The sequence below is a fragment of the Rhineura floridana genome, chromosome 8 (genome assembly GCF_030035675.1).
Source record: "Rhineura floridana isolate rRhiFlo1 chromosome 8, rRhiFlo1.hap2, whole genome shotgun sequence".
Taxonomy (NCBI): Eukaryota; Metazoa; Chordata; class Lepidosauria; order Squamata; family Rhineuridae; genus Rhineura; species Rhineura floridana.
Window position 1 is genome coordinate 93,388,012 of NC_084487.1, and position 15,919 is coordinate 93,403,930.

Here is a 15,919-nt window from a genome sequence, read left to right on the forward strand (position 1 = left end):
TGTTTTTCTAGAAGTCATCTCATGAATTTATATAAGGTCATAGGTTAATAGCCTAAAAACTAGATGCTGTCAGAGAAGCTGCTTCTAACAAAGAACAATATAAAACTGTTCAGGAATATTGAAATGCCACAATCCCCAATTCTGTTCTAAACATATATGCATAGTGACAGTGAGATGCATAGTGGCTTGTAACTAAAGCAGCACATTGTGTCTGAAAAGTGGGCAAGTCTTTTGCACTTTGATGTGCATTCTGCCATCTCTTTGTACCATGTATCAGGTGTGTATCTTAATACTAGCATAGCTTACTCTAGGTCAGCTAAAATTTCTTTAGAAGACAAGTCATTCCTAGTTCTGTCCCCACCATATCCCATTGCTCAACAAGAGTCAAATGGGTGCACAGAGAATGAAAATGTGTGTGAACTCCTGTTTCTGGGATAGGTTAAATTTGCATAATAGCGTAACGCCATCTGTGGCTATGATGTGTATTGTCAGTAGAGAAGCACTAATGCACTCTTAATATTGTTACAAGGTCTTAGGTTAGTATCAGAAACTGACACTCTTGGGCAGCTGTCAGGCCTCAGGTACCCTGGAAGGGCCCACTGGTGCTGACTCCAATTTGGTCCTCTGCCTACCCTTTTCCCCGCTTCAGCCTTATCTGGTGACAGCTTCTGACTGCCATGTTACAATATTCTGGAGCACCGCAATGTTGGGTGGAAAACTTAACAGGGTGGCCAACTTCCCAGACCAAATCATTATTAAGTAAGCCTGTGGCCAAACGGGCACACAAAATGTGACCCTGGTTGGTATGCAGTATCAAAAGTAGTAAGGTTTCACTCTATGGCCACTGTACTCTACTGACCTTTTGTTTGCTGGTGTAGTGACCTATAGGATTAGTTCTTAAGTTACACTGTGTAGTATTTTTAGTAGATTATGAAATTTTTGACAGCCTTGGAATGAAACAAGAGAAGTGTGCCATTGTTACACATTTTCCTTTTTTTGTAGTTCCTTTCTTTTTTAAATAAAATATTTTATCTCTGAATAATGGGATAAGTTCTAGTTTAGGCATATAACTTTATCACTTTACTGCTGCAGCTTCAAGTGTTGACTTGCATATGTGAATGAACTTGTCACAGATTTAACATCATAGATTGTGCTTACATATAGCCTATCTTCCTTCAAATATAATTTTTAATAGTCAGTTCACACATTCTGCTGTTGTTTGTGTACATACATGCTTGTGTAAACCAGCCCATTGAAGAGAAATATTGAAAGAGCTGCGCATTTAAGCTAGTTGTCCGCATTGATTTAAATGGGTCTAAAATGAGTGTTAGTAGTTGGATGCAACCCCTTATTTTTCATTCTGGGTTTAATATGGAGATTTATAGCTAACCATCTTCATTTTGGTGACAAGCCTTTCTGTAGCTTTGTGGTATTTTACACATGAATGTGTTCATCTTCCAAAAGGTTTTATCTTTGAGGCTAAATAATATCTGAAATATTTCCTGTTTAAGAGAAAATGCTGCCATACACCAGGATTGCATAGTATAGTTTTAGTAATCCTACATGTGTTCTGATCTGTGTTCTTTTCAGATGACCTTATGTTCATTTTCTTATCTTTCCCTGAAAAAAAATGCAGTTCTGCAACCTTTATTTTTAAAAACAAAACATATATCCCATTAATGGTAATATATCTTAGATGTTAAATTTAATCCTTCATGTCTTTTCATTGTCCTTCAAAATAGAATTTGTATCTCTGTGTGTGTGTGTGTGTGTGTGTGTGTTAACGTGAAGGAGAAATTGTATTAGCCACAAGAGGTAACTAACATTTTTTGTAGTTTCTGTGACATAACTGAATACTTCAGGAAATTGCTCAGCTTTGCCACAGTTTCTCTTGAAGTCAGAAGAATCTCTTTTTGAAATATTGGTCATGAATCTATATCTTCAGGTGCTTGTATAGTTGGGTTTGAAAAGTATAAAATACAATGCACTAAACTGTATTATAAATTATTCTCTCTCTTTTAGTTTGTAGAGTTTGTTTCTATGCTCCTCTAAGCTGCTTCACACATTGCATGGCTCATACAGTATCACAATAATGCATACTACAGGTTTTATGTACAATCACATTTACATAATAAGTTCTGGATTCACCTCATCTCCCCAAAACAAGAAGAATATTTTTGCTATCTGTCTCTCACAGTTGCTCCATGCACTAAGTACAAGTGATGGATGAAATTGCAAAGGCTCAGTGTACAGAAGATTAAGCAGCCTTACATGATGAGAGTAAGTTCCATTGAAATCAATGGGACTGATGTCTATGTAAAAATGTTCATGATTCAAGAATATGATATAGAACAAGAAAGAACCTCTTGATCATATGTGAAAATGAAAATGCATATTGACCTGTGTGCACATAGATCCATGCAAAATGCACATTTCCTTGTGTGCTAGAATGATAACTAAACCCGGATTTTAAAATACATTTTGCAAAGTATGACAACAAAGTTGAAGTAGCTTTGCAGGGAAAGGAAGTAACAGTGCTTTGCACTTAATGTTTATTGTTTGCTGCCTTTAATACAAAGTCAGGATTGCTAAATGAATCCACCATTTATTTGATTAAAACATCATGAAGTTATACATTCATGCATATTTGCTTGGTGGAGTGATTTTTTCTGTAATATTACCGCTTATCTTATCCTGAAGAAATAATACTTAACATTTGTATAGTATCTTCAATTGGGTAAAGTGCTTCATGTGTATTATCAAATAATAATCCTGCCTTTGGCTACGACCATAACTCAGTGGGAAAACAAATGCTTTGCATGCAAAAGGTATCAGGCACTATCCCTGGCAAATGCTGTGAGGGCTGAAAGAGACTCCTATCTAAAGCCCTGGACAGTCAGTGCCAGTTAGTGTAGACAATGCTGAAATAAGCTTGGTATAAGAGCAGTCCCAAGGCTACCTTGGAACAAGAGAGACTCAATCTGGGGACACCCTGATTTGTAGCTCAGTCGCTTGAGTATTGTGCAACTCACAAATGCACCACAGGAATTTATTTCTGTTCACTTTCATAATTATTCAAGAGGCACAAATAGCCTATGCTCTTTACAAATATCCTATCCTATTTTATGTTTTTGGGTCTGTTGTATATGCATGCTACAAAAAATTCCCATCAAAAGCTAAATATCTTATTGATGGCAGCCAAGAGATTATATGACCCATGCTTCAATGGGAATACTCAAATCGAGGGGTGGGGAACCTCCAGCCCATGGGCCAGATTTGGCCTAACATAGGTATTTATTTGATCTGTGATGCCATTTTCCCCAAACCATGTCCATTTGCTCCACAGGTGACATCAGATGTGGGACAGATAGAGATGCAGCTGGATTAGCTGTGCAACCCATTGTGGGAAACTTGACCACACAGCCAGTCACTGCAGAAGCAAGGTTGAAGTCACTACCCATCAGCTGATAAACTGTGGGATTAACCCTGTTGATCAGCGGTGCTTCAGAGCAGTATGCAGGACTCTTAGGCTGCTTTCACACATGGGGCTAACAGCGCTAGTTTAACGGATTAAAAAGGTAGTGCTTCATTCCGGATTTCAAAAATCCCTTTCACACTGCAGTACCTGTTATACCGGCATTTTGCGCAACAGTCTTTCACACAGGTCTTCACCTACCGGTTTGAGGCCTGTTCTTTCAGTGCGTGGGGGGGTTTGAAGGAGGCGCGATCGCGATCAGCTGAGAGGTGCAGCAGTGCAGCAGCAGAGGCTCTGGTTAAGCAGCAGCAGAATAGGCTGCTCTCCAGGAGCAGCTGGGAATCGCGGCAGTGGCAGTTGGTAAGGGTGGGAACACACTGCATGCTAGGATGGCTGTCACGTGAGCAGCGGCAGTAGCGCAAAACTCCCGCAATCTTCCAGGTTCCCAGCCTGCTATCGGAATTTTTCAGGTATTATTTATTTTGGAATTTAGTGCTAAACTTCCACTACATTCCACCAGAATTCCGGAGCTACCCGTTATGTCGTGTGAAAGCTCAAATTTTATGCGCAAATTAACAGGAAATAAATCATCAGAATAACGGAATAAAGTGCAGTGTGAAAGCACCCTTAGCATGGTGCTTTGAAGTCCTCATGATCATCACTTGACATCATTGACTCCAGGTGATTGACAGTTGAGCAACCCCACGCACCTGTCAAATTTGGCCCAGAAGGAGTAGGGCACATAAAGCCTGCTAGCCAGATCAGGTCCTCATCCACTAAAATCCCATTGATAGCTTCACTCCAAATGCATTAAGTACACAGCTTTTCTTTCTAGTGAATAGAACTGGTAAATTAGATTTAGAGAAAGTGGTAAATTAGATTTAGAAATTTAGAGAAATTCTAAAAAGAAAAGCCCTCTCAACCATAACTATCATAATTTCTTTTTTTAAAAATCTGTAGATTTATAAAATCCATAGTAACAACAGTACACATGACACTAGTAGTATGACCAAAAAAAGAGAACAATAACTATATGTGCTGAAATGGTTTGTTATGACAGAAGTTTTTATAAGCAGGTGCAGAAAGTGTACTAAGAAGGTTGTAGTTGTCTACATATATTTGAGCTGGTCTACACTGAAGGTTAAAAACTTGGGGACTTCTGAAACCACCTCCTTGATCATTTAAATAATATTTACAAACCATTTAAGCTGCCATATATGAACTTCAAGTGACTTTCCTTTCATTTGTATTGTAATAGCAGGGCAGTAATTTACCAGATTATTTCCCTTATGCCGTGGCATAAAGACTATTGAAGCAAAATAAAGCAAAATCTATTGAAGCAAATTCAACAGAACAATCACTTTCAGTCTGATCCAAGTTAGTGTGTGTGTGTGTGTGAGAGAGAGAGAGAATGAGAGAGAGAGAGAGAGAGTATTTATTCATTTAGTAGTAGTAGTAGTAGTAGTAGTCAAATAAAACTAAAACCAAGTATTTCAGCTTAACTGATTCATGGATCAGCCAGAGAAAACTCAGCAAAATGGCAAAGAAAGCAAAAAAGATTTAGGCACAGTTGCAGTAAAGTAGAATTTAATAAATTTTAAATTTTAAAGGTTTTTTTTTCTCATACAACTATCTCATTTTAAAGTTAATCAATTGTGAATAATACTTTAAACAAAGCAAATGACCCATATAAAGTGTTATTAGCAGGCTTAATTATCTGAAGATTATTTTTTTTAATTAAGGAAATGCTACATTGTGTAAAGATGAAGTTGATTATTACAGACATTTTAATTGCTTATAGTCATCTCTTACCAGATGTCGTTCCTATTATCTTCACATATGGAGTATGAAAGAAGATTCAAATGATACTGTGAAGCTCAGTAAACATTTTGATTCCAAACCCTACCTGCCTTCATTAGTTAACATTTAGGTACTACCCACTCTGCATTGTAGCAACTTCCATGGATGAGATATGTCACAGTGTAATGGGTTGGGGATTAACCAACCTTTTCCCCTGAATTTTAGCTGTTTCATTACGAGTTTCTAAATTTTATTCTTCATAATGATTTTCTTTTTCATTCAACTTCATCATCTCTGGGGAAAGAGGTATCTCACTGTGGTATAAAAAGGTGTATGCTAGCTGCAGTATTAACAAGTACAATTACCTAGCAGTTGAATCGGTACCACTGAAACCTGATATAAACCTGCTTCAGATTTGCACTCTTGAGTATTTTGTTATGACAGATGCCTGCAATATCTTCTGTGTCTTCTTCAGGTAAAAACCAAAGCATTCAAACTAGGAATTATTGTACCATCTATTAAGGTAATAACATGAATTGGAGGGGCATGATCCAGCCAAAGTTACTTACTTTTAGGGGTCATCAATGTTCATGGGAGACTTAAGCATTTGGTTAATTGGTTAGTTTCAGAACTGTTTTATCTGTTTTTACTTTTTTATTATTTGATTTTGGTGTAGCATTATCATTTTTTCATGATTGCTGGTTTATAAATAATCCAAATAAATAATAAAATAAATAAAAATAATTAACTCCTATTAAAATCAATGAGACCTAAATACACTTAGCTGCAGCATTCCCCAAGTCAAGTGTCATTACCTCGAAGTGCAGCACAGTTAATGATTATTTAGATCTTCGATAGATGTATGTAGGTAACTTTTTCAAGTGTTTCTCTAACTTTCTTTTATTTTTGGACAAAGGCCTAAGAAGCTGTTTCAGAATGTTCGGGGTAGCCAATATGTATTGATGTGAAATATTATTTCTTTTGCTTTCTATCAGGAAATGCTTCCAAACAGCACACTTTTATTTAGAAGATAACACATCACCTCGGGTGATATCCACTCCCCCAGCTCCAGTCTTCCCTGTGTCAGGTAATTTACTTAGGCGTGTGATTAATTCATTCTCAAATTAATTTGTTTATTTTAGAAACTGTTCCTGTGTTGTTGTTTTAGCAATGGGAAGTTAATTATTGTTTTTTAATTAAAAAGTATTTGGCTAACAGTGTTTATGTCAGTGTGTTCTCTAATTATAACTTTTGTGGACAAAAGTTATGGAATGACCCATGTAGATGGACACCAGTGCTCTGACCTATTGACTGTGGTCTGTAGCTATGTTCTATGTATAGCATCCATTGGGGGGGCAGTCCCTCCCCCAGATGAACTGTAGGCTCCAGATTCCCAGCTTTAATTTTTTTTTAATAGCAAGTTTCTAGTGTTTTTAGAACCTGAGATACGTACAGGTACTATTCTCAGTTTTTGAGAAGTTAGACTGCTTCTCCCCTTCCACTTTCCCCCTGCCCCGGGAAAGATTCCTGCAGATGCCCGTGGTTCTGTCAGAAGCAATATGCCTCTGAATACCAGTTGCTGGGAACTGTAGGTGGGGAGAGAGCTGTTGCATTCAGATTCTGCTTATGAGCTTCCCATGGTCATCTGGTTAGCCACTGTGAGAACACAGTGTTGTACTAGATGGGCCTTTGGCCTGATCCAGCAGGCTGTTCTTATGTTCTTAAGTCTGTGACTGCTAAAAGGTTGGATGACAGGGCCTATGAGTGTAACAAGCTGCTATGCAGGGAAATCCAGACAGCATTCAGAGATTCAGTGTGCAGTGTGGATTTTTATCTTCCACTCTCTTTGGATACCTAATCAGGAATAGTGGAAAGCACTGGCTTCTCGTATTTCCTCATACTGATTAACGTTGCTGTGAAGTGCAGTTCTGCAGGATGGTGCATCTTTCATTCTTAGCTATGTTGCTTAAAATGTGGATTTTGCTTATGTTCCTGATGGTGAAAATCTTTCTATTTATATATAATTATACACGTATGGAACACAGATGTAATTAATAATGAAGTTGACATGGGATGGGATAAGAAATAAAAGAGATAGCAGTGAGAAAAATTCTAGAACACATTATTAAACAGTTGGTCTATGAGGATCTAGAAAAGAAGGCATTGATCACTAGGAGCCTGCATGGGTTTATCAAGAATATGTCATTTCAGACAAAGCTTATCCCCTTTTTTGATAGAGTTACTAGTTTGGTAGATCATGGGAATGCCATGGACAAAGTATATCTTGATTTCAACAAAGCATACCTTGATTTCAAAAAAGCATTTAACAAGGCCTCCCATGTTATTCTTATTAACAACATTGTAAAATGTGATGTTGCTGCTGCTGTTAGGTGGATCCACTGATTGAATAACCATATCCAGTGAGTGCTTTTTAATGGTTCGGCATCAGCCTAGAGCAAGAACACATGAAGGTTTCAACTGCAGGTCTGAAGTCGTACCACAGTGTTCTATCCTAGGACCCATGCTGTTCAAAATGAAGCTGGGATGGATAGCTAACACCACAGAAAACAGAATCAAGATTCAACTTGATATCAATAGGCTGGAACACTGGACTGAAACCAACAAGGTGAAATTCCCAGTGTCCTACATTTAAGTAAAAAAACCTCAAAGGCACAAGAGTAAGATGAGGGAGATCTGCCTTGGCAACAATATATATCTGAAAAGGATGAAAGTGTGTTAATTGATCACAAGCTTAACATGAGACAGTGGTGTGATACAGCTGCTTAAAAGAAAGGTAGTGTCCAGTTCACAGGACATAATAATTCTGCTCTATTCTTTATTTATTATTATTTATTATTTAATTTGTATCCCGCCCTTCCTCCCAGCAGGAGCCCAGGGTGGCAAACAAAGCACTAAAAACACTTTAAAACATCATAAAAACAGATCTTAAAATACATTAAAACAAAACAGCATTAAAAACATTTTAAAAAAACTTTTAAAAAGGGTTTAAAACATTATTAAAAAGCATATTAAGCAATTCTAACACAGATGCAGACTGGGACAGGTCTCAACCTAAAAGTCTTGTTGAAAGAGGAAAGTCTTCAAAAGGTGCCGAAAAGATAGCAGAGATGGCGCCTGCCTAATATTCAAAGGGAGGGAATTCCACAGGGTAGGTGCTGCCACAATAAAGGTCCGTTTCCTATATTGTGCACAATGAACCTCCTGATAAGATGGTATCTGCAGAAGGCCCTCACCTGCAGAAGGCCCTCACCTGCAGAGCACAGTGATCAACTGGGTATATAAGGGGTAAGACGGTCTTTCAGGTATCCTGGTCCTGAGCTGTATAGGGCTTTCTTTACTGATGAGCCACATTTGGAGTAGTGTACCCAGTTCTGGGCACCACATTTTATAAAGGACATTTACCAACTGAAGCATGTCCAGAGGAGGAGGATAGTGAGGGGCTTATGCACAGGCTTTATTAAAGCAATAACTCTGGCACTGAAAACACAAAAGCAAAACCCCAAAGTCACACAAAGCATCAAGCCACTGTTACAGACTCATCCGCCTCCCCTCCCTCCACAGAGCCATGCAGGGCTCCTCTCTCCCTGCCTATAGTGTGTTCAGAGGAGGGAGACCAGACTAGTGAGCAGCTTCAAACCAAGTCCTTTGAGGACTCTTTGAAAGGGCCGAGTATGTTCTACCTGGAGAAGAGAAAATTAGGGGAAGCATGCAGTGGCCTTATTATCTGAAGAACTGTCATGAAGAAGATGGAGCAATTTTGTTCTTTGTTGCTCCAGAGGGCAGGACTGGAACCACAGGGAAGCAGATTTTGGTTAAATAATAGGAGAAACTTCCTAATGGTAAACATTGTTTGGTAGCCTCAGGAGGTAATGGCCTCTCCTTCACTTGGAGGTATTTAATTAGGGGCTGGGCAGTCTGTCAGGAATTCTGTAGTTGTATTCTACATGTCAGATCCTCCATTGAGCAGGGTGTTGGACTAGATGACTTCCAAGGTCTCTTCTACTCTGTGGTTCTATGAACCAGGTTTACTCAACTGCAGTATACAGGCATTCTGATTTCCAACATTTAAACTGAAGTATATTTAAGCCAGTTCAGTTTCATTTAATTTAAATGGGAGTAAAATAGACTTATTTTTTATCATTTTTTATCATTTCTATAGCACTTTTCAGTAATTATACTTATCCTGTCATCAATTCAGTGAGGTATATTGCTATTATACCAAGGCCACCCAGAGAACTATTCGAACCTACATCCATGGGCCAAACTAGACATATGATACCTGTATGACAGGGGTGGGGAACCTTTTTGGCTCCATGGGCCAGATCTGCATCTGACTTGTGGGTCAAATTTGACAGTTGGATGGGGATCTTCCAAATCTCCCCTTCCCCTTTAAATCCCTGATCAGGGAGAATGAAAAGGAAAGCTCGGGGAGACTTGGAAAAGCATTTTCCAAGTCTCCCATGTCCCCCTTTTAACTCCCCAACCACAGAGATTTAAGAGTAGTAAGGGGAGACTTGGAAAAGACTAAGACAGCTCTTGCCCTTCCGCAGGGGTTTAGTCATCCAGGGTCTCAGGGAGTCTTCGACCCCTTACTTTTGTGGGAGCCAGGTCCCAGCATGGTCCCTGTGTCTCCAGCATCCTACAAGCCAATCAGCATGAAGGGGCCACTGAGAAGAGACTTCTAACATGCTTCCTTCCCCTTTCCTGCCAATTGGAGCCAATCAGAGTGAAAGGAGGTGAGTCAGCCACTGAGAAGACTCTTCTCGGTAGCTAACACACTCCCCTTTCATGAAATTAAAGAAGAAGAGACAGTGAATCCTGGTGATAGCATCCCATCAGCATCTTCAGGCAGTTTGGTAGCAGCAGGAGATAAACATAACACTGAATTCAGTAATTCAAGCAATATGTCTCAAAGTGAGAAAGGACAGTCAAATGGTGACAGTGACAGAGAAGCAGAAAGCCTTGTTCATGCTTGGCCAGATTATTCTATAATCTTATAAGATTGTATAATCTTAGAAGGGGTGTGGCTGTGAGGGGACCCTGCACTTCTGAATTTGCCACTACACTACTGCTCTTCTGATTGAGCATCAGGAGTGCAGGAGCTGTCTTACAGTCTTTGCAAAAGCCTCTTTGAAATAGCTTGCATGCAAGCTGCCTCAAAGGGCACCTTTGCCAAAGCTATAATCCCCTCCCAGATGGAAACAGGATTGTGCAGCCAAGGAAGAATTAAACCCTATCCTCCTGCCCATCACTTGATATCACTAGTGATGTCAGCTTGTGTGCAGGTGGGCATGGTTTGGGGAAAATGGCCTCACAGACCAAAGTGGACCGCTTGGAGGGCCATGACTAGCCAAGAGGCCAGAGGTCCCCCCCCCACTTTATGATAGGATGCCAGAATGATACTTGTATGTTTCCCCCATGGGAAAGCTTTGAGGGCAGTGATTTTAATTAGGAAACTGTTAGAAGGAAATTATGCTATACGCCGAGGTTTTCTTCTTTCCTAATCTCTAATGCCACAAAAGAATCTTCACTCATGGCAGCTTTAAACTCCTTCAGGGTTTACAAGTCCAAGGGTTCAACATACAGTAGGGCCCCACTCATACAGCGGGTTACGTTCCGGACCCCCGCTGTAAAGCGAAAACTGCTGTAAAGTGGAACGCATTGACTAACAATGACCAAAATGGCGCCTGACGGCCAAAAACCTCCATAAAAGCGGAACAAGTGCCATAGGAGCGGGGTCTTTCTGCAATTGACAACTGCTGTATTAGCAGAACGCTGTAAAGCAAAGTGCTGTAAAGCGGGGCCCTACTGTACCAAAGCTTGCCACTTTGAAGGATGCAGAAGCACACTCTTGAGGTGGAAAGAATTATTTAAACTTTGCAGTTAAGGAAGGCTCTGCAAAAGATTGTTTCTAGGATTGATCCTAACACATTTAAGTGTTTTTTTCATAGCAAGTAGGCAAAATTAGAAAGAATCTACACCAACAGGTTTTGTATACAACCTATGAGGAATATACTTCTGATATTCCTGCAATCTTCTTTACGACTCAGGACAGTCAGTTATTTCCATCTTTCCATTTTCATTTTAACAAGATTTGAAATGTAAATTTGGATCCTTAGACATGTCCACATGTTTAAGTGGATCATGATTGCATTACTTTCCTTTGAACCCTTGTAATAAAATTTCAAAATAGAAGAAGCTCTCCTTAAATAACAATATTGACTTTCCATAAGAGTCTTCATAATTCCCAAGGAAAATAACAAACATGGGTGGGAGGCAAAGGGATGGGGAGAGGAGGCAAGCAGAAGTAATCTACTAAGGCTGAAGATGTTTGGCTCCCACAGAAATCCACAGAGCCAGAGCAGCCTTGAAAAAGAAAGAAAAGGGCATTAGCTCTAACACAAAAGTTCATCTTGTTAAGGATAGGGCAGGATGTAAGGGACATTAAGTGACAAAGGACACAGGTAGTGAGCTGTCAGCAGGTATCAAAACAACTTTATCTCTGCAGAGTTGCTGCATAGTTACAAGGAGTTCCTGCTCCTTGTGCATGGGAAAGGCAGCAGCTCTTTTCTAGGAAATACAAACATGTACTTAATTTAGTTACTGGTGGAAGATGCTTGCTAGAAGAAGCCTTTAGAGAAAACTAATAGCTAAATAACAGTGTATGCTTGCATTAGATATGGTAAAGATTTCAGAGACTGATTAAAATGGTAGTGGAGAACCATGTATGACACTTTGAGCTCCTTGGAAGAAAGGTGGGATATAAATGCAATAAATAAGTAAATAAATAGGCTTTCACCGGTGTTGTTATCAATATGACTGCTCACTCATATTTTCAGCTTCTGCTATGGGACATGATTTATCTTAAACCAGTGTTTCTGTCTCTGTCACTTTGCAGTAATGCTGCCATAATTAAACAGAGCAAAGTTAGAATAAACACATAGTTCTGAGTCATGTGCTGAGTTCTACCTGAACCAAGCTCCTCTGTTACAGTGTGCATAGGATTTCAGTGTTACTTGATTTGAAAACACATTTGTGCCAGACTCCTTCTCCAAAGTGTCAAGTTGGGTGTTACACATTTGCACAATTTTCTGTAAGCTTGAATACCTAATTCAATTTGTGTATTCAGATCCATTCAAGTAAAAAGAAGAACAGATGGACCCCAATACAAATTAACAAATTATTACTAAGTGAAGCCTAAAAAATATTAGGTGTCTTAGATGATGAAACATCTGTTGACGTAAATAGCAGTTCCTTATGCAGCTTGTACGATGTTTCCTCAATATTTGAAGCACTTTTGAAATAATAATAAGATACCTGCTGGATCATGCGAAGGTCCATCTAGCTCAGCATCCTGTGTCTAACAATGGCCTGCCAGATGCCTACAGAGAGTCTATAGTCAGGGCACGAATAATCAGCAGAATTCTAGGGAAATGTTTTGTCATCTAGAAGCAAAGGTGACTAAAACACTGTGACCTTTTACCAATTAATGCGAATATTTGATTGTGGGTACTATGAAAGGGCAGCAAATTATTAGTTATTTCATTTGTTGCTACTGCACTTTTGCTGCCAGGGAGAGATGTGCTTGTATGACTTTCTGCCTCAGGTGCCAAAATAACTTTTCTTTCCTTGGGTACTATGCACTTTGACTTGTGGCTGGGTTAGCCCTTCTTTACAGGAAAATATGCAGATGTACATACTTACAGTATCAAGAGAAATTAATCTCAATGTGCATATTAAAACAATGATGTATGGCACAGGATGTAGAGTCTTTCACCAGAAAATCAGTATATAGTGTGCCCTGTCTAATCACGGGGCATTGTCATCACCTATACATTCCTGGTTTCTTTCTATTGTTATTCTTGACTCTTCTCTTTTGACATCAGTGGTTTTGGAGCTTCATGTGATGGACATTCTGAATTTGCTTCAATGTCCTGTTTGTTCTGTAATAGCTGAACAGACAAGATTAAATGGAACTTTGATAAACTAATGGGTTGTACTCATTGCTAGTCACATTCAGAATAAACCCATTGAAGTTAATAGACATGGCTAATTTAGGTTCATTAATTTCAATGTGTCTACCCTGAGTAGGACTTAGTTGACTACAACCCCATGTTTGTGACTGCAGGACAGCTTAAGACAAATGGAATTTCTCCTACAGTGGAGTGCATATAAAAGCATAGTTTTTGGTTTTGGAGAATGATGAGCTCCTTATTCTTAGGTACATTTTAAAAGGGAGGTATCTTGGCTGTGCATGTGCGTGAAAAGGAAAGAAACTTAACACAGCTAGAAGGCAAGATGAAGGAGATCCAGATGCTCTTATTCACAACATTTTCAACATATATAAGCAATCCTTAAGAGCGCTCCCAGATGTTTCTTAAGTATTAAGCGTGCAGCTTTATCTCAGCCAATATTTTTACTCTCCACAAAGAATATACTATCCCATGGCTTCTACTCCAAATGGAAAAAACAACTGATGCATTACTGGACCGTGTGTGTGTGTGTGTGTAGGAATCTGAAGTACAAAATTCTACACGTATTTCTGGTATCACACTTCCATTTCTGTTCTCAGTTCTATAATGAAGCATTGTGGGACGCTGCCTCTTGCTGAATTAATAAAAGCATTTGAACATTTTGCATGTTTTACTCTGCCCTGGTATAACTGGGATAAATATGGCATTGTCTGTTGCATGGTTTTGAGTTACATTTCTCTCTCTTTCTCAAAATCCATCTTTCAGATGATGTTGGAGCAATCCCAACAAAACATTTTCCGAAGCACGTTGCAGACTTACATGCCAGTAATGGGTTTGCTGAAGAATTTGAGGTATGAAATATTATCCCTTTAAAATGAGAGACTGACATACATTTTGAATGTACTGTTAAAATTATAGGTGTTCATGTGACTACACCAACAGAAGTGCAAATTGGTTGGTAAGGGAAATATTGATATACTAATTTTTATGGAAGACTGTTCATGCCCACAAAGTGTAACATGTGCTCAGATGTGATCAAGTTGAATGTATGAACAATTCTTCAGATCATGGATTTCTCATATATGGGTATGAAAAAGGAAAGATCCAAACATTCCATGTGTGTGAACACCACATCATTTGCATAGCTGATAGTGGGGAATCCATGCACTCGAGATCTAGAGAAGTGCAGTAATTAAGAAAGACATCAAACAAAAAGCGGAACTAACCAAGGAGGTGCAAGAAATTTTGTGTGACTTACACTTCCTGTTTAAAGTGTGAAGTGGGAACTCATAAATTGTTACTGTAGTAAGATGCAAAGGCTCCATGATCTGCAACTCAACATCACACTACAGCAGATATTGAATTCCCAATTCACATGCTATACAAAAACAGAAAATGCAAGTCAGTTGTTTTTTCTTCTGCTTGTGTATAACATCTGAACATGTTCTGAGTATAGATAAGTACATCTGCGGAACAGTGTTTGAAGCCCTTGATTAAAATTGAATGGTTACATTTTACACTAATTTGCCAAATTCAGACAGGCATAGGGAAAACTGTTCAACACTGAATGTGAGGCTCTAATTGTGTTTTTACTTTGTTTGACAATGTCACTGGCACAAAAATAATTTAATACTATAACTCCATGATGAAGTGATAGATATATAATATTGCTGTAAGATGTAGAAAATGTTGAGTAATCTCATTGAGCATCTAATTTCTGTGTCTTGCATCACTAAAATAAAATTTAACTTCATTTGCAATACATGTATTTCAGCTCTTCCATGCATGATTGAATATTTGCATGTTTCTCATGGGAAAAGTTGTCATTATTAATATTTTCATTTGTAAAACAAATAAGTTTGTATCCACAAATCACTTTCTATGGATTAGAATACTATTGAAATCAACTGATTAATTGTTGGTGACTTTTACACTGAATCAGCCATCTTGATTCATTATAATCGGTGGGTGTCCTGCCATTTACTTCCATGGCAGATAAATTACACCTCTAGTTACTGAAATTATATTTCAACATGAATTTCCTTTATTTGCATGCTGTAAATTGGAAATACTCAACTGTTCTATTACGAATGTGTACATGAGTATATTTATCTCACAACCATAATTGCTTCCCATTGTTGTATTTGTACTATATAAACATTTATTCATTTGTTGTGTGCTGTGGAATTTATTTTTACTTTTTTGCATTCATTTCTTCATTAGACACTGAAAGAGTTTTACCAGGTAAGGGATTCTTTCAACATACTTTATTTTGTAAAGATGTAGTTGCAAGCTACATTGGATATTTTGTGGGGTGGGGCCATGTATGCAAATATATTTGTGCATTCAACAGAATGTTCTGGCTTTCTTTTTTCAGGAAATCCAGAACTGCACAGCTGATTTAGGCATTACATCAGATAGCTCCAACCATCCAGACAACAAGAACAAGAACAGATACATAAACATTGTTGCCTGTAAGTAATCACATACATATGTTTGTACATGTACATTAAAAGCTTACATAGAGGCCTCTTCCAGAGTTTTTTGAGTACTCCAGTTATGCTAAGTTCATACAGACATTGAGGGTCCATGAAGGGACATTGATGAATTGCCTTCATTTGCAGAGATTTGCCATCCATTTCAGCGATAA

General features: G+C 38.5%; 1 protein-coding gene across 8 annotated transcripts in view; it reads left to right on the plus strand.

Annotated features, from left to right (window-relative positions):
- PTPRZ1 (protein tyrosine phosphatase receptor type Z1) overlaps positions 1 to 15,919 on the plus strand; it is a 222,570-nt gene that overhangs the window by 161,323 nt on the left and 45,328 nt on the right. For all 8 annotated transcript variants that reach the window (XM_061640120.1, XM_061640121.1, XM_061640125.1 and 5 more), the window contains 4 exons: positions 6,271 to 6,362; positions 14,035 to 14,120; positions 15,493 to 15,513; positions 15,647 to 15,743. In XM_061640120.1, the coding sequence (XP_061496104.1) occupies positions 6,271 to 6,362; positions 14,035 to 14,120; positions 15,493 to 15,513; positions 15,647 to 15,743 (296 nt within the window). The remainder of the gene's footprint in view (positions 1 to 6,270; positions 6,363 to 14,034; positions 14,121 to 15,492; positions 15,514 to 15,646; positions 15,744 to 15,919) is intronic.